The sequence below is a fragment of the Coptis chinensis genome, chromosome 2 (genome assembly GCF_015680905.1).
Source record: "Coptis chinensis isolate HL-2020 chromosome 2, ASM1568090v1, whole genome shotgun sequence".
NCBI lineage: Eukaryota > Viridiplantae > Streptophyta > Magnoliopsida > Ranunculales > Ranunculaceae > Coptis > Coptis chinensis.
The window spans coordinates 12424583-12442419 of NC_141457.1; the positions used below are offsets into that span (position 1 = coordinate 12424583).

Genomic DNA, 17837 nt, shown 5'->3' on the forward strand with positions numbered 1-17837 from the left:
TCCAGCGTCTTTTTAGAGTTATAATCACAGGCACGGTCCAGCAATTTTGTCACAGCGGAGCAAGGCAACTTAAGTTACACACTCAAATTCTGATCCATTCCATATAATTCCTTTTATTTGTAATTTTTTTTAAAATGACCATGGACAATGAATATGACCATGGACAATGAATGCCTAATTTTTTTTTAAAGAGTCCTGTATTGGGCGCCACTAAAATTAGATCGGGCAGCCTCCAGCCCAAGCCCAAACAACAAAGCCCAAACAAAAGCACAATACACCCCCACCAAATCGCGAAACCGGAAAAACCTACCCTAACCGGTCATCTCTTTCGCACAAACCCTTCGAAACCCTAACGAAAAAACCCCAAATTCGAATTTCAATTCGAGTGCAAACCTTCGAGTGCCCAATTGAATTACCACAAATCTCCAACAATTCGAGTTTCTCACCGTTAAAAAACCACAAATTGAAAGTTGAAAGTTGCCATTGAAAACTAGATTCGAGTTTCTCACCGTTCGAGTTGAGCAAAATTGAAAGTTGGGAATTTCACCATTGAAGCAAAAAATGGGCGCCCGATTCTTAATTGCTGTCATCCTGCTCTTTACTTCATTTCTCTGATCTATCTTTACCAGGTATATATATATGCTCCTTCTTTTATATGTTTCATAGTATTAATAGTTATGCATGTGATTTGTGAAGTGAATTTATGTCGTTTTAATGAGATGAGGCTATGAGGGTGGTTTACATTGGTAACACTAGGATTGACAAATGGAATAGTTCATTGTATGCAATTGAAGTGTATGTATGTCATTTGCATTTAGTCGAGTTGAATAGCAAATATAGTAGTTGATCAATGGACTTCAATAGTATTTTTAAACATTTTACGCTATAACGATGACGATGAATGAGGATGAATACCAGGGGATACAGGCATATAGCAGATTTTTATTCATGTCTGATTATTATATGTGTCAAGTGTCAACTGTCAAGTAGGCAGATAGTCACATACTTGTATCAATACGTTTGAGTTTGTAGTGTAATGAAGCAAAGTATTGTGCACCATAAATGTGTGATTGTTTCATAGGTTTTGTTTTGTCAGAATTAAATTTAAAGCTTTGTTAAGCCTCTCTTCATTGTTAATTTCAAGGTTCATGAGGTTTATATCGTGAGATTGCGGAAGAAATTACAACATGAGCTGCGCTATTTGGCTTCTGAACAAGGGTTCTCAATTAGAAAACAATTGCAGTGGGGAGATTAACTTAAGTCTAACACTTTTTTGATGTTGTAGAAATGTGCGAGCTTGGTCAATTAGAAATTGACGAACTTCTCTTTTCAACTCTGTCTTTGTTCAAATTGAATGGTATGCACTCATTAATATTCATGTGTCCCTCAAAACCCTTATTTTAGAACTGAATTAGAGACTAGAATATCAAAGAAAAAATTAATTACTATTATTATTATAAAAAAAAAAATAGGGACTCTTGGGGTAGTGAAATGGTCTTTAGGTCGTTTTCAACTTGGGTTTTTGTGTTAAGTTACCATAAATTCAAAGGTAAAAAAAAAATTCCTTTTTGTTCTTCCCATATAAATTTTGCAGATTGGTTTTATTGTTTTGATTTGAAGACTTGAATGTCCTTGTTAGTTTTGTTTATATTCTTATGAGCCTAAAGTTTGTTTTAAACCTTCGTTCATTTATAAGCCCAGCAATAGGCCCAGCGTTGGTTAGTTCTTCGCGAAATTTGATTTAGTTCTTCATCTTCTGCACCTGCATAATGAATGCAAACACCAATGTCACAACCAAACTCACAATTAGTTTTTCTTTATTTTTCTAGTAAGTTGTGAGATGTCCAGGTACACAATTACAGATATGAGAAATTTATTTATGTGAATTCAAGTTGATACTAGGACAACAAAGTCTGACACAATAATGTGAAATCATTAGGAAAAGACAAATACGTCTAAGAAATATCAATCTGCTATTTTTTGTTCTTTTTCTTGTTTGGTAATCAGATTTTTGGGGGAAACGTGGGTATTTGTGGAAAGCATTTTACTCTTTAAGATTCTTGTGTGTGGAATGGAAGGGTTGAGTTAATTGTAGGGAACTTTTTTCTGTAAAAGGAGGTAATTTTACTATCAAACTTTGGGTGGTCATTTCATTTGTTGTTTTTGTCTCTATTAGGGAGGGGGAGGGGAGATTGGGATTGAGAAAGGAAAGTCTATGGGCATCCTCAATGCAGCTCTTACTGGCCGTTTATCTTCATAATTGATAGACCAAGACAAAAACTTTCTCGCGAATGCACCTCGATATGGCCTTTTTTCAATCATCCTTGAGAATGTCCCGAATATTTGGAGTTCATCTCAACGGATAAGTGTCGAAAATATTCTCCGAAGTTCCTTTCTCGACTAATTAATCAAGATACTTTTTATCACTAAGAAGTTTGTCTTGGAGTTTATTAGACCTCCTATTACTTTTAGTCTAGAAACAAATGACCATATTTTGAGTCATGCAAGTTGTCATTGGGTCCTCACTTTTTGAGGATTGCAATATTTGGTTACATTATATTATTGTAATTACATTAGTATAGTTAATAAGAGTATAGAAGCTAGTTGATATGACTAATACTCGTGATGTTGCCGTTGTAAGCTAATGCTTTCGAGTGTGGTGTTTGAATAAGATTTTGAGGAGAGCTCTCCCATTGTAGAATTTTATTAGAATCCAGTTTGGATAGATGATATCATTTGGACGGACCTTAGAAAGAGTGGAATGGAACTATGGATGTAAACCCCTCAATAGACTTTTGCATCTCCTTGTCATTGGTCCATGCATCAATTGTCCCTCTTTTCGGACAAGTTCACCTATTGAAATGGCGGATGCCATTGGACTCTCTCAATCTATGTTATTCTTGTATCGATAACCCGACCTTTGCTTCTCCGGATGATGATGTACCTTCGAAATCGCCAGTGGTGGTTGCCAACCTTTTTGGTTCCTTCTTCTTGAACTGTGAAATGTCAATTGGTGGATTTGCAACCACTCTTAATATTTCTAGACCCTTAAGGAGGTCATTTTTCTTATGTTTTCTTGAGGGCGGGATTAACACAATGGTAGGAGGTCACTATGTTTGTGTGAATCTTTTTATAAATGTCAAGAGAATTGTCATAGTGGTGGCTTGGTCAAGTCATGGCGGTTGAAATGATTGTATATATAGGATAGACAAAGTCTAAAATTGATTCTTTCATATGAAGACCAAGCCAACTGAACAAAGAGTAAATACTAATTTTGTTGGGTTGTGCAATGCTTAAATAGTTTAAATCAGCTGGTGATGACACTAAAACAATATGTGACGTTGGGTTTTTAACTCTTTATTCAATTTGGAAATTATGTGATGGTGTTGCAAAAGAAGGGAGATTGAGAAAGTCTTTGCTGGGAGCACACATTTTGACTCGCACCCCGGGGTTGTCAGGAGGACTTGTAGAAATTTTATAGGTAAACAAACTCATGACTCATGATCCTAGGCACATGCATGTAAATATTTTGTAATTTCTAACCATACAAGATGTGGTCACCAATTATATTTAGAGTACTCTTTATGTTTAACAACTTAGGAGATCATGCCTACAAAAACCAGCCGTATCTATGCTTTTCTAATGGGAGCAATTCAACGACAATGAGTTTGCTTATATGTCAACCTTCCACTAGCACTGGGAACTCTTCCCTGAGTCCTTGATGACAAAAAAGTCTTGTGTTTCGAGCTATCAAGAAAATCTCTCTTTCAAGTTTGGAGGACTGAAAATCAACTCATATTTTGTTGATTTATTGTTAAGTTCTTGAAAGTTTATTGTTAAGTTCTAGTATTTTGTTTTACGTACATTTACGCTACTCACCTTTCATCTCGCTTTATGTTCTTGAAGTCTTGACTAATGAGTAATGACCTTGATCACATGCGGCTTTTACAGTACTTGCATAAGGTCCGGATACGGGGAACAAACCGCGGTAAAGCATTATAGGTGAGAAGCTCTTTCTTTGGTTATCAAACTTACTGAATGTATGTTATCAAGGTGGTTTTTTTGGGTGGTTTCCTCTATGCTTGACGAGGGACAGAGTCAAGTTCATTTTGTTGTAGAGAGAGTCCAATTATTTTGTTGTAATACTTGATGTACATAAATGACGATTCATACAGAAACAGTCTTGTATATATATACATTTTCACTGTCGTGTAAAAGTTAGGTTATATGTACATATGGTTGTTAGAAGGATGTCATTATTGATTTTCAGGTTATGATAGGTTTAAGTATACGAAACGTTGACCAAACAAAGGAAACTCTGCCCAAAATTCGATAGAATTTGGATAAATGCAACATTCATTCTATTTCTTCATATATAATTGGAGTTATCATAGCAAGCTTATAAGTATATTAGTTTTACAACTGGGATGATCTCCCTTTTCTAGTGTTTTTCTTTATACATTGTTTCTTTAAATATGGTTTATTTAAATATGGTTTACTAATACTTGTTTTATTTTTCTTTGTAATTATGGGTCCTCGATCAAAGAATGTGAAGAATGTAGCGAAAACTACAATCAAAGGTGTAAAGAAAATGTTTGGTGGCGGTTCCTCTAGTGGTGACGCAGTTGGAGGAAAGAGACAAAAGGCAGACGGCTTAACGGCATCAGTGCGTAGAGGGGACCATTTGGAAAAGGAGGTTCCTGAGGTTGATTCATCTAGTGAAGATAGTGTAGATAGTGATAACAATGTAGGCAATGTAGGTTTAGATGTAAATATGGACAAAAGGAAGAGTATAGTGTAGATAGTGTAGATAGTGATAACATTTTGTTCCACTTCTTCACTTTCAACATATCTTCTATTTTCTCCTTCTCTAATTTGTTGTTGTACTTCAAACATTATCTCAAATGCTTCTTCTTCATCTCCATGTTCCATTTAGAGAAACTTATGTATTCTAATATGTAGAGAAACTTGAGTATGCAGAGAAACTTGAGTATTCTATATAAAGAGTAAGAATTTTGATGAAAAAATAAGCAAGGAGGAGTAATGAGTATTCTATATATATTTAAAATTTTGATTTATTTCGAATAATTGAGTGAAATATGTTTGTAAACCCTAAACTCTAAATCCCCCCAAACTAGTTTATTATTCACAATTGAATAAAAAAAATGAAAAATAACAAGTTTAGATATAAAACAAATTATTATTTTAGATTTGGATAATTGAGTGAAATATGTTTGAAATTAAAAAAAAATTATGTCGGTACGAAATTTGTAAACCCTAAACCGAAACCCTAAACCGAAACCCCAAACCCCCAAACTAGTTTATGATTCAAAATTTGAAAAAGAAAATAAAAAATAATACGTTTATAAATAAAACAAATTATTATTTTGAATAATTAAGTAAAATATGTTTGTACGAAATTTGTAAACACCTCTAAACCCTAAACCCTAAACCACAAACCCCTAACCTAGCTTATGATTCACAATTTTAAAAAAAAAAAAAAAAAATAACAAGTTTAGATATAAAACAAATTATTATTTCAAATAATTAAGTGAAATATGTTGGTACGAAATTTCTAAACCCTGAACCCTAAACTCCAAACCCCAAACTAGTTTATGATTCACAATTGAAAAAAATAATAATAATAACAAGTTTAGATATAAAACAAATTATTATTTTAGATTTTAGCATGTTTGATTATATGTTTTAACTTGGTTATAAAGATAGGTGACTATGTCATAACAGATAAAGAGTACAGAGTGCATGTTGTGTTGGTGTAATTGTGTTGTTTCTAATCCAATTTTTTAAATCGGATTTCAATTTTCCTAATTCAATTGGAATGTGTTGATAATTGATCATTTCTAATTTAATTTTGCACATAATTGTTTAAATTTACACTTATGATTGATTAATTATTTGTATTATAAGAAAAATGTTAGTGTTTATGTATAAGAAAAGTGTAATTGGTATTTATGTCCAAACGACTTCACCATATCGCCCATATAAGTCCTAAACGACTTGCATGTGATATCAAATGATTAGCCAAATCTAAAATGCACACACAAACGATATGGCCACGTCGTTTGAGTGCGTTTGAGTGTACACTCAAACTACGTGACCATATCGTTTGAGTGTATACTAAAACTATATGACCAAGTCGTTTGAGTATACATTCAAACGATATGGCCACGTAGTTTGAGTGTTAGTGTGAGTAACACTCAAACGACTTGGTCATGTAATTTGAGTATACACTCAAACGATATGGTCACGTAGTTCAAGTGTTAGTGTGAGTAACACTCAAACGACTTGTCCATATCGTTTGAGTGTATACTCAAACGACTTGGCCATGTAGTTTGAGTGTAACTCAAACTCAAACTAACACTCAAACTACGCGACGTGGTCGTTTCAGTGTACATCGTTTGAGTGTAAACAGAAACGGCCTGGAGGGTTCGTTTTGGCGATACCGGTTGAATTGGTTGCTGGGCCTGGACTTTGATGGCAAACTTGTAATATGGCAAACTTGTAAAAAAAAAATTTTTTGAAGGGTTGCCCGATCCAATTTGATGAGTGCGCGATGGAATTGCCTTTTTAAAATGACCATGGACAATGAATGCCTAGCATCCGATACCACGCAATTGCATGTTTTGTGAGACAATTTTCTGAAAATTTCGTTAGTCAAAATACGCCCATTGTGAAGATAACTACATCCGGATGGTGCTGGGGGTGCACCTAGAAACAGAGTCTTAATCACAACACAAGGGTTTATAGAAGAAAATGGACGCTATGACTCCAACGAGAACCTGTCAGAACTAACATTGGCAGACCACAAAGTTGTTAACTGCTCAGGCATATATGCTCATACTAAATTAATTAGCAAGGCTTATTCCTGTATCTACAAGCTCAAATTCTGGTCCTATGTCATTGACTATCGCAACTGCAATACATATATTACATCATGGTCGGTCGAACTGCCATGACTTTAAATGTTTTTGAACAATTTAAATTGCGCAAGCAATATGATGTTCAGTTAAAAAGCAGAGTCACAGCTCGAGCTATCAGTGTTTCCATCAACTCAGAACCTTAGTTTACTTCAACAAAATTCATTATCAGTTTGAAAGAAGCGTTTTTCTGACATAGATTGTCCCAGTAAAGGTCCTTAACATTCTCTGCAGATCAGATCTATTCAATCACAGTACACTGGTCCCGCAGTGTTGAGCAGATTTTTAGGAGAACCTAGCACGCATAATTTCATGTACACTGGCCTTGCACCAAAATGCAACTTAAGTAAATAGCAATAACTCTTTCGCAACTGCTTTCACTTTGGATCCGAGGCACGTATCCCATGCTGCTTGAAATACTCCCTAAACCCATAGGCGCTAACATCATAATTGAACTGCACACACATAAAAAAGGTTATCAACGTACAATGACGACGTAAATTACTTCAGCAAATACCTTTGACTTTGATCATTAAGAAAAAAGAGAACAGGTATATCAAAAACCAACTTCAGCACTTACAGGTAACACCTTCACCGAGTACTTTGTTATATTAGGATCAGCAATTCTTCCCTGGTTAGCAGCCTGTAACAAGCCAAAATTCATTTAAGAAAGCCCCAAAGTGCATTATAGCAATTTAACTCGAAAAATGGTTGTATCACCAGATTTATATTTAGAGCTTATTTTACTTATTTTTTTAATTTTTACTTTTTTTGATTGGTAAACTTGGAGCTAATTAGACCTGAGTCTTAAGAATGTAAACAGCTAAAATATGCAACACCGGCGAATAACACTTAACTGTGAATGACATTTCCAATTGTCATCCATTAAATACTCTAACTAGTTCAAAAACAACATTTAAGTATGCTTCCAGCATTAGCTGAACAAAACTCCAAAGGGTACGAAGTGAAACATGCAACTACTCATTAACCACAAACGCCATTCAACACTTATTATAAGTGAATCTTAAGAACTCAGGCGCCCTAAGCTTAGGGCACAATTAGAATGAAGGGTACGTAAGCATCACCATATGATAGAATCTGAAACCCATTCATCAAAAAGTGACCTTGAAACCAAATCGTCAGAGCATGCCATGAGCCACTTTCATCAAATTAGAGGCATTGCATGTTAAGAATATAATCAAAAGTACATTGGGGTGGAACAAGAACAAACTTACATGCTCTGGACTATGAAATATTTCAATGAAGGGATAGTCTTTCTTCTGTCGCGTTATACAGAATCCAGGATATTTTGGGCATTCAACCTGAATACAAACAAAGAAATAAGAGACCTTAATGAGGAAAAGTTTAAGGATTCTCTTACTCGGTAACAAAAATAAGGACTCTGGACAGGCTTTCAACAATGCTTATCTCCTTCACAAAATATTACAGTTTTCTTCAAATATATGCTTCGGCTTATTCTATTTTTTTTTTTTTTGCTCGGTAAAAGTGATATTCCATTAATAAAAGAAAGGTAGGCTGAGAAGGCCTACATTACAAGAGAACAACCGAAAAATAAATATTTACAAGCGATGAAGCAAAACATAAGAAGAAAAAACAAAAAAAACCCTGACATGCACCGTCACCCCATGTCTAAAAACATAAGACGATCCCATCTAGCAACAAAATCCTCAAAGAAGCATCCTCTAAACTCTTTGAAGACTTTAGACCACCGAAATAACAAAGCTTTTATCGAGAGAATTGTCTTCTTACGCAAAATAGAGATGCCATCAAAGTCACGATGGTTTCGCTCTAGCCAAATGCCCCACATGATCGCAAAAGGTAATAAGCTCCACATGCGATTTCCAGAAGAAGAGAAAGGGCCATGACTCCAACCTTTAAGCAAATCCAATACCCGGCCCAGGCCACCCAAGTTATTCCAGACTCTAAAAGAAAAGCAGACCATATTTTCCAAGAAAAAAGACACCAAAAAGTACATGATTCACAGACTCACCATCTTTTCTACACAACTGACAATAATTGACCAAACACATTTTCCGACACCTAAGGTTATCAATGGTAAAGATGCGTTCCAAGGAAGCACACCATGCAAAAAAAACAATCTTGGAGGGAATTTTGGACTTCCAAATTATAGTCCCAGGGAATTCAGGAATAGGGCTAGGACTATTAGCATTAGACAACCAAGAAACGATAGAAAAATAAAAAGACTTAACTGAGAAGATACCTTTATTGCTGGGACACTACACTCTTTTATCACCATTTTGTGCATTCGGGATAGTCACATCAAGCCTTGCCATCAATGAAGCTAGGTCTCTAATTTCTCAATCATTCAAAGCCCTGCGCAGTCCAAGATTCCAAGATATGCCTCCCTCGGATCTAACCATACAATCAGAAATGGGTTTCCCTTTGCACCTGGATAGACCAAACAACAAAGGAAAAGCAGAGGCTAAAACCCCACCACCTGTCCAATGATCCTCCCAAAAAAGAATCTCATCTCCTGCTACAAAACTGTATCGAATACCTCTTAAGAACAAAGGGAGCACCTTAAGAATTGCCCTCCACACTCCACAACCATAAGGTATGGACACCGGACCACTCTCCCACCCAAAATGTCTCTCCCCAAATCGAGACACAACCACCTTCCTCCAAAGACTGTTTCTCTCTTCCCCAAAACACCATAACCACTTACCCAAAAGCGCTTGGTTGAACGCTACCATACTACGCAAACCCAAACCACCAGCATTTTTGGCCAAACAAAGAATCTCCCACCTCACCAAATGATACCTATATTGCTCCTCGGAATCATCCCATAAAAAATTCCTAATGATGCTCTCAATCCTATTAGTAACTCTCTTGGGAATGACAAAAAAGGACAAACGCAGATACTTTATGTCTCTTCTCGGTATGCTTCGACTTATTCTATTTCCCTTTAGGAAAATAAATTATTACAGATGTTGAAATAGATATATCAAATAAATGCTTCTGCTGTTAGATCTTCTGCTAATTCTTCAGAGACTTTAGTTTTCAATACCCTAATGCAAGAACAAATAGCTACACCAAGACTTTGTGATAATAATTGCCGTATGGAATGATGAAAGAGAGGAAAAAGAAAGCACTGAGAAAACAAGGAAATTGAAAGAAATATATAGTTGTCGTGCCTCCTATTCATAATTGAAATAAACTTAATTGGAGATTTTCCAAGTGAGCCAACTTCAGATAAAGAAGGAATGAGACGTTCAATTCGAAGTTCTCTTTCGAGACACACGTCAATCTTAGAATATTTTAACATCTTACAAATCTAAGTCCTAGAAAAAGAATAAGCCTAGGAAACTAAAACGGATTGAAACAAAAAGATTATTGGAGACAAATGAGGTCACAGCAAGAGCAGAAAGAGAAATACAGATGCATATTAATAACAAATGCATTGTCCGACAATACAATAGAGCAGAAAGAGAAGATGGGAAGGAATAAAAGAAAAATAAAATGAAAAAAAGTTGCATTCTCTTCCAATCCAACCCTTGGTACACAGGTTATATACAAATAACAGGACTAGGAATTAAAATACTCATTCATGACACAGATATTTTTCATCAATAAAGTTCTTGACAAACATTTGAGTTTGCATTTAATTTGGAGAAGTATCTTACACGCATAAATTTTACATGTGGATAAAACTCTGCAGCAGCTTCCTCCAGTACTTTCTCGAAATGTCTTGTATAATTACACCTGCAACAACAATTTAATATTATCACTATCTCTATAATCATATGGTTGCTGGGCTTTAAACCCAGGTCTATACTCTATAATACTAACTCCTACAAACTTCACCAACTTTATCTGGCACGTAACATCTGAACAATTGTTATCTCAATAATATTCAAAAGTAACACTCGATGTGGATTAGTCAATATAATTGAGATATATTTTATTTATTTATTGAGAAAATAAACTAACAGGAGTAGAATTGAAGAAACAGGTTAACCCACCTGATTGTAAATGCAACAACAACAGGATATCCTTGATGCAAAAGTTGGACAAACTCACGCTCTGATGAAAAGTGCATAACCCGTGAAGGCCCAAGATCCTTTGGGTACCCAGTGTAATACCTGCAGTTTCAGAGAATAGTGTTATGAAACAGTGGAGCAGTAACCTTGGTATGAAGCATTTCTAGTGTAAAAAATGACTAGACAAATGGTCGTAAAGACGAGTAACATAACAAATTATCTCCGAAAGGACTCTATTCTGGCAAAAACCTTGACTCAATTATCACATTTGGTTATATCAATTCAGTTCACTTAGGTTACAGATACAATTCAAAGCCCCCACTCTGATAAGGAGCAATGGAAACCTCTTGGACCAGGTAGGATCAAGCTCAATACAGATAGTGCCCTTAGCTGCAATGGAGTGGGGCATGGTGACATTGCAAGAGATAGCCATGGTAATGTATTATCTGCATTTGTGGGCAGTGGCTATTGAAGTGGTCTCAAGGTATGCATTGAGCAGCAGTTTGAATATGTGGAGGCTGACACTGATTTTCTAAGGGCAGTCTAGTCTATTAACATCTAGAGAAGCCTCCATATAGTATTGTGGTATTGTCTGGACCTAGTTAAAGGCTTAAAGCTACACTAGGTTCACTTCAACCATTTACCTTCACCTCTTCCAAAACACATATACAAAGAGTCAAACAGGGCAGCAGATCATTTAGCATTTCTGTATCAAGCTGGTTGTAACTTTCAATTTTGTTTTGTGTCACCTTTAACTCAAGTCTTGGATATTGTAGAGGAGCCACAGGGAAGTAGTGTGTAAGAGCTGGTTAAGCAGTATAGAGAGTTGCGGGAGAGGGGTGGGTGGGTGGTGGTTGGGAAGAGGGTGGGGAAGAGTCATTACCCCAGCTTACTTTCTATATAAAAAAAAATGATCAATTTCTGACGTGTCCAGCCCAATGATCTCAACAAAAACAAATGATAAAATAAATTATGTCCATATAAGATACATTGCACCAACTACTCGAAATCTACCAGAAATGAGAAAAATTACAATTTCTGTGTTGTTTAGTGCATATTAATGAGTTCAAGACTGGCCAAAAAAAATTTCAAGGGGAGATTGATCGTACCATAAGTTTGAGTGTATGATCAAACAAGCACTCAACCAATAAAAAACAAAAAATATTAAACACCTTGTTAACTATATCAAGAAGGTATGAGTAATGCTTCATTTTGGAAATCATTACTGATTGCCCCCAACTCCATCGTTTTTGTGTAAACGGATGTTGGTATTTTCCATATTGGCAATTTTTCCCCTATTTCAAATTTGTAAAAACCCCCCATTTTTAACATGTCTTTGACCATTAACCAACCTCTTCTCCTCACTTCTCTAACTTCTGCAACTCCTTCTCCCTCATGTTCCTTCTTTAGAAAAGTTTTTTAATTAATATAATTTGAAGATATTTCTCAAAAAACAATGAAGAGATGTAGATCTAAACATCTAATGTTGTTCTTCATTGTAAAAGGGTCTAAATTTGTGATGGATGATGGAGGAAGGTCCAAAAATGCCATTAATGGCCGCTGCTAATACCTTGAAGTGGTGATGAGGTTAATTTTGCAATTGAGGAGCTTATTCCTAGTGGGAAATTTAATAATCAGTTTACAAATGTTAATGATCAAAGATGTATGTTAAAAATGGGGGGTTTTTACAAATTTGAAATAGGAGCAAAATTACCAATATGAAAAATACCAACGTCCGTGACACACAAAAAAGATTGGGTGGGGTTGCAATCAGTAATGATTTCCAAAATGGGGGGTTAAGTCAAAAAAACCCATATGTTTATTTTGATTGGTAAAATAGAGGCTTACGTTCCAATATAGAAAGAGAATATAGGATGAGATATCCTATTACAAGGCAAGAAAAAGAAACAGAGAAAGAAAAAAACAACAAGCAGAATACAAGAAAACTGAACTAATTACACCATAAATATCCCAAAATGTGTATCCCTCTATGTCTCCCTAACCTTCGACCAAAGAATTATCAAGCCTTTAATCAAGATGATGACCTCCTCTATAGATGACACTTTGTCCTTGAAGTGTCTCTTGTTCCCCTCCCACCAGAGGCCCCACACAAGAAAGGATGTTTCACAGCTTGCAACTCTATGACGAATGTACCCTTAGAACCCAAGCACGTACTAGATCTTTTACCAGCTGGGCAGCAACCCATACCACCCCCGACTGGCGGACAAAATAGGTCCAGGCCTCCTGAGAGAAACTACAGTGGATAAGAGTATGAGAAACCGACTCTCCATCGGACATATATAGACACCAATCATACATAAGGGGCATATAATTATAATGATTTCCTTCCTCTTAACAAGGTTATCTATAGTGAGGACTTTATGCTGTGCCGCACACCACAAGAAGAAATTGACTTGACAATACTTTAGAACTCCACATAAAAGAACAAGGAAAATTAGGTATAACAATGAGACGGGAATTAACAGGGATACAGGAACTAATAGTAAAGTAGAAAGATTAGAGGATTATTCCCATCATTGACACAAATCCAAGAAACGGTAATCTCTATCACGTCTTCCAACAGGAATCATCTCAGCATACCCAAGAGGGTTACACAACTTACAATATCCCTATATGTCATTGCAAAGTGAGTACCCAATTCCCAACCAAGAGGTTCATCATCAGTAAGCATGAGGTCACAAATGGGGCAATTTTTAAAGACAGATGGCATAAAGTCTCACGTACAACAAGAACAAGTCTCTCACCCAACCAAATATTCTCCCAGAAATTAATCCTACCACCATTAGCCAACATACCTAATTTAAACTACGCAGACCCATACCACCCTCACTCTTAGACAAACACACCCTTTTCCAACTCACCAAGTGGAACCTACGATTATTATCAGAATTGTCCAACACAAATTTCCTAATGACTTTCTCAATCCCCTTAGGCACACTTTGTGGAATAAAAAACAGGGACATAAAACATAGACAAGGAGACTTGAAAGGGTGCTCTTAATCAATATCACATGAGCTCCTTTTGACTAGTATCTCTCTTCCCAACCCTTCAATTTGCGTCTGAAATTTTCAACCACAGGGTCCCAAATCTCCACAGATTTACTAGGTCTATAGGGAGCCTAAGGTAGCCCGATGGGAATGTACCCGGGCCTATGGCCCCAACCATCCTATCAATACAATCAGTAACACCCACCCCAAAAGCTCTAAACCTACATGCCTATAACTTCGTTTCCCAGGAAATCCATGCAGCGGAAGATCCTGAATTTGAAACTTTCTACCCCAAAAATATTCTTTTAAACGCTCCAGATTAACTTTACAATTTTAAACAACTTCAAAACTGCAGCACAAAATACCCTGAATGAATCTCAATTGAGTAAGGTCCCTATTCAAGAACAACACGATGTCATATTGCAGATGACAAGCAAGTACACGGTCCTGAGTCCTGATCCAATCAGAAACCCTCTATGACGCCAAGGTCATCATTAGCCTTAGCAATTGTCCTGCCCAAAACCTTGACTACCAACAAGAAAGGGGTGGAGATGAAGAATCTCCCTGACGTATACCTCTAGAACCCTTAAAGAGACTGGCGGGGATTCATTAATAAGGACCGAGAACGTGATCGAACACACAAAGCAAAGACATGATGGTGCAGATTATTCTAGAACAAGAGATGGTGGAACGCCACATCGCAAAAAATGTTTAGGTATTGACGAACATAATTAAAATGGGAAATAGTGGAATGTGGGATGCAAATAGGAGTTTCAAGAGAGGTTAATTACAAATTAAGGAAATTATGTATTCTTAGTCTTGTCAATGGCATCTCCTTCGGAAAGACTGTAGGCGCATCGGTTGTGTTTGGAATTAATCTTGATTCTTCCCACTAGTATGATGGAGAATCTCTTAGGGGGATTACAAGAGAACATTAATTTCATAAAACTGGTGGCGGCATGGTTTAAACCCAGCTTAACTGGTAAGGGAGGGGCCATTTTGATTTGAACAGTATTTTGTTTTGTTCAAATTATAATATACACTACAACTATAAATCACGTTGCATAATGACTCTACTAAGTAGTAATAATATTATGTCATAAAAGAATATGCACAAGGACTTGAAATGATGGTCATACTTGCTTGTTGCTCGAACGTGACTGATCATCTTGTCAAAGAATGTTGATTCTCCCATTATATTTGCTGCAAAGCCTCTCCTCTTATTAGTCTGCACTAGAAAATGATACATTACAAGTGAGCCTGGACTACAGAAAAAGGGAAAAAAAATAACTGAATTGTCTCCATTAATGTTGTGGCATGGAGTGTATCAGTGACACCATCTGTCCATTCTACACCAACCTATATATGTTGTAAAGGCTAGGCAACTATATTGGAAAAATATATGAAAGATGCAAGAAGGCAATAGTCACGTACCTAACTGTAACTTAAATTGAGTCACTGCCAAAATAAAAAAAAATTATTCCAGAGACAGAGAGAGACTGCAAATCCCAGTACGAGTTACCCAAGTCCAACTCAGAAGTTTTATTTCACGGGCTTATACTTTTGTGATTATGGGCTGGTTCATACATTATGGATTTATGGATACTGAAGCCACGTTAAAAACATCTGTGGCCAAGTTTTTTCTTGTGAAATAGTATACGTAGTTTCCAAGTCTCCTCCTACCCAATATTCCATTCAATATCAACTAAGTCTTCACTTAAGGAGTCAAATATAATGCGAACACATATACGTAACCAAAATCAATTTGTTCAAACTATAGAAACTTATGTGGTAGTGAAACTAAACAAATTATACTACTGCGCCAGAAGCAAAACTTGCTTTCGGTTTCATGAGTTTCTCTTGTGTCAGAATTAAAATTTGACTTCCCCTTCCTTTGTATTGCGCTAGTAGCAAAATTTTATTTTGGCATCCTGAGTTTGTCTTATGGCCAGAAGTAAAATTTGACTTCCGCTTCCTTTGTATTGCGCCAGTAGCAAAATTTGGATTCCAGTTGCTCGGAAAAAGAATTATTTTTACTTATATATATATATTTGTTTTGGGCAGAGATAGGTTTTGTTGCGCCAGAAGAACTTCGACGAAAATCAGGAAGAGGAAAGGAAGTCGCTGCTATTAAATTGCAACAACAAGGGCGTATTCCTACTGGCCCTGATATGCCGGGTGTCAGGCCCCTATTTTTCAGATTATAAGATATTCAGTTGAAAGAAGAGTTCCGTCCAAATATTCAATAATCTAATAAACAAGAACGCCGAGCAGGTTTCACACGAGTTCAGACAAGCAAAATACTCAAAGCCACCTGTCCTCAGATAAACCAATATGACCATATATATACTTACAAGAAAAAATCCTAAGTTAACTTTGAATCTCATATTACATATACAAAAGATAATACACATACAAAACAAAATATTCTCTTTCTCCATGTTACTGAACAAAAGCTCAAACATATACATCTTTGCATCGCACAAGTTTTATATATACATCTTATCTATAAACCACTCAAATTTCTAACTTTAAAGAATATCCAATCCAACGCTAAAAACGGGTATAGAAAAGATAGATTACTCACTTTGGTTCCGTCGAAAAACTTCGAATTCTCCGCTTTCTTCTTCTTTAAATTCTTTCACTGTAGTTATCTTTTTTCTCTTTTAATTCTTCAGATCAATCTCCCTCTCACTCTTTGTTTGGTTTAGATACCAAACAATTAACTGACTAACCCATCTCTCACTTTTCTGTTTTTGTTAAATACCCCTTCTTTTCTTCACCTTCTCAAACTAACCCTTTCTTGTTTTATTTAACCATCCCTTAACTTGTAAAATTTATTACTAGGTCCCTATCAAGTTAGAATTTTTTTTTTTTTTTTTAAACTTTAAGCTAGGGTTAGGCTGACCCTCACTTGTATTCATCATCCAATTCTTACATAAATAGTGCCTCTTGCATCCTCAATGAGATTATACAACTCTCTACATATAGGAGGACCAACATTCACAAAATTAAAACCATGGGCAATAGAGAGGCCAACCAAGTGATCGACAACTCTATTTGACTCCCAAAAAACATGTGAGAAGGTACAACTTAACAACTATGACGATGTATCTAAAATGTGGTTTAACACATCTTGACAGTTCCATGGCGGCTTGGCTAGCTTGTTAATCATTTGTACTGCTTGTAATGAGTCCGATGCCACATCCACTTGTACACAGCCTAGTTCCAAACATCTACACAAACCAATCTCAATAGCCTTCAGTTCTTGGAAGAGTACTGACCTCTCTCCTCCACTACCAGTGAATGCAGTCAATAACTCACCCGTACTGTTTCGGATTGCTCCCCCATGGCCCGTACCATTTCCTGCAACTGCCCCATTTGTGTTCAGTTTAACTCTGTCCTGTTCAAGTGGATTCCAAGCCAATATTGTTATGTCACACTTTCAAACTTCACCTGGATCCCGAGATCCTGAGCTAGCCTTCGAGCATCATCAGAGTCCTCCATTTTCGATACCTTCACATGTATATATCTTCTCATATTCCTCATAATGCATTTCAACACCACTGATGCTGGCCTACTATGATTAGAGAACATGCGTGCATTGCGCTCCTTCCAAATCCCATTAACTATTGCACATATGTAACTCTTATAGATTTCCACCACCTGGCTAGACCCTCTGCAAAGTTTCAAAAGAGAAGAACATTCTCTATTTGAGCTTTTGCAATCAGTTACAATACCCAAGACTATCTTAATGCCATTGATCACCTCTCGAGAAAAGGAGCAGTCAAAAAATAGATGATTTGAGATTTCCCGACTTTGCTGACACATGCAGCATGATGAATGTGTTAGAATCTTTTTGTATACTA

The 17837-nt window shown here is 36.3% G+C and overlaps 1 protein-coding gene and 1 long non-coding RNA gene across 4 annotated transcripts; one reads left to right on the forward strand and one right to left on the reverse strand.

The window, feature by feature from the left end:
* The first annotated feature begins 223 nt into the window (after positions 1-223).
* LOC147514926 (uncharacterized) lies at positions 224-3851 on the forward strand. The gene is made up of 3 exons (XR_015213311.1): positions 224-629; positions 1145-1357; positions 3396-3851. It is a non-coding gene; the product is annotated as an uncharacterized LOC147514926 (long non-coding RNA).
* A 3070-nt stretch (positions 3852-6921) lies between these two features.
* LOC147514927 (Thioredoxin superfamily protein) lies at positions 6922-16778 on the reverse strand. Of its 3 annotated transcripts, none has more exons than XM_086585585.1 (7): positions 16556-16778; positions 15108-15196; positions 10943-11062; positions 10604-10682; positions 8174-8260; positions 7519-7581; positions 6922-7393 (listed from the first exon to the last, which is right to left on the reverse strand). In XM_086585585.1, the coding sequence occupies exons 2-7, from the start codon at positions 15161-15163 to the stop codon at positions 7316-7318; spliced, it is 483 nt and encodes a 160-aa protein (XP_086441711.1). In that variant the 5' UTR covers positions 15164-15196; positions 16556-16778; the 3' UTR covers positions 6922-7315. The 3 variants fall into 3 exon arrangements, with proteins under 3 accessions (XP_086441711.1, XP_086441709.1, XP_086441714.1); XM_086585583.1 differs by having other exon boundaries at positions 15108-15201; positions 16556-16722; XM_086585588.1 differs by lacking the exon at positions 8174-8260 and having other exon boundaries at positions 15108-15201; positions 16556-16696.
* Positions 16779-17837: the final 1059 nt, after the last annotated feature.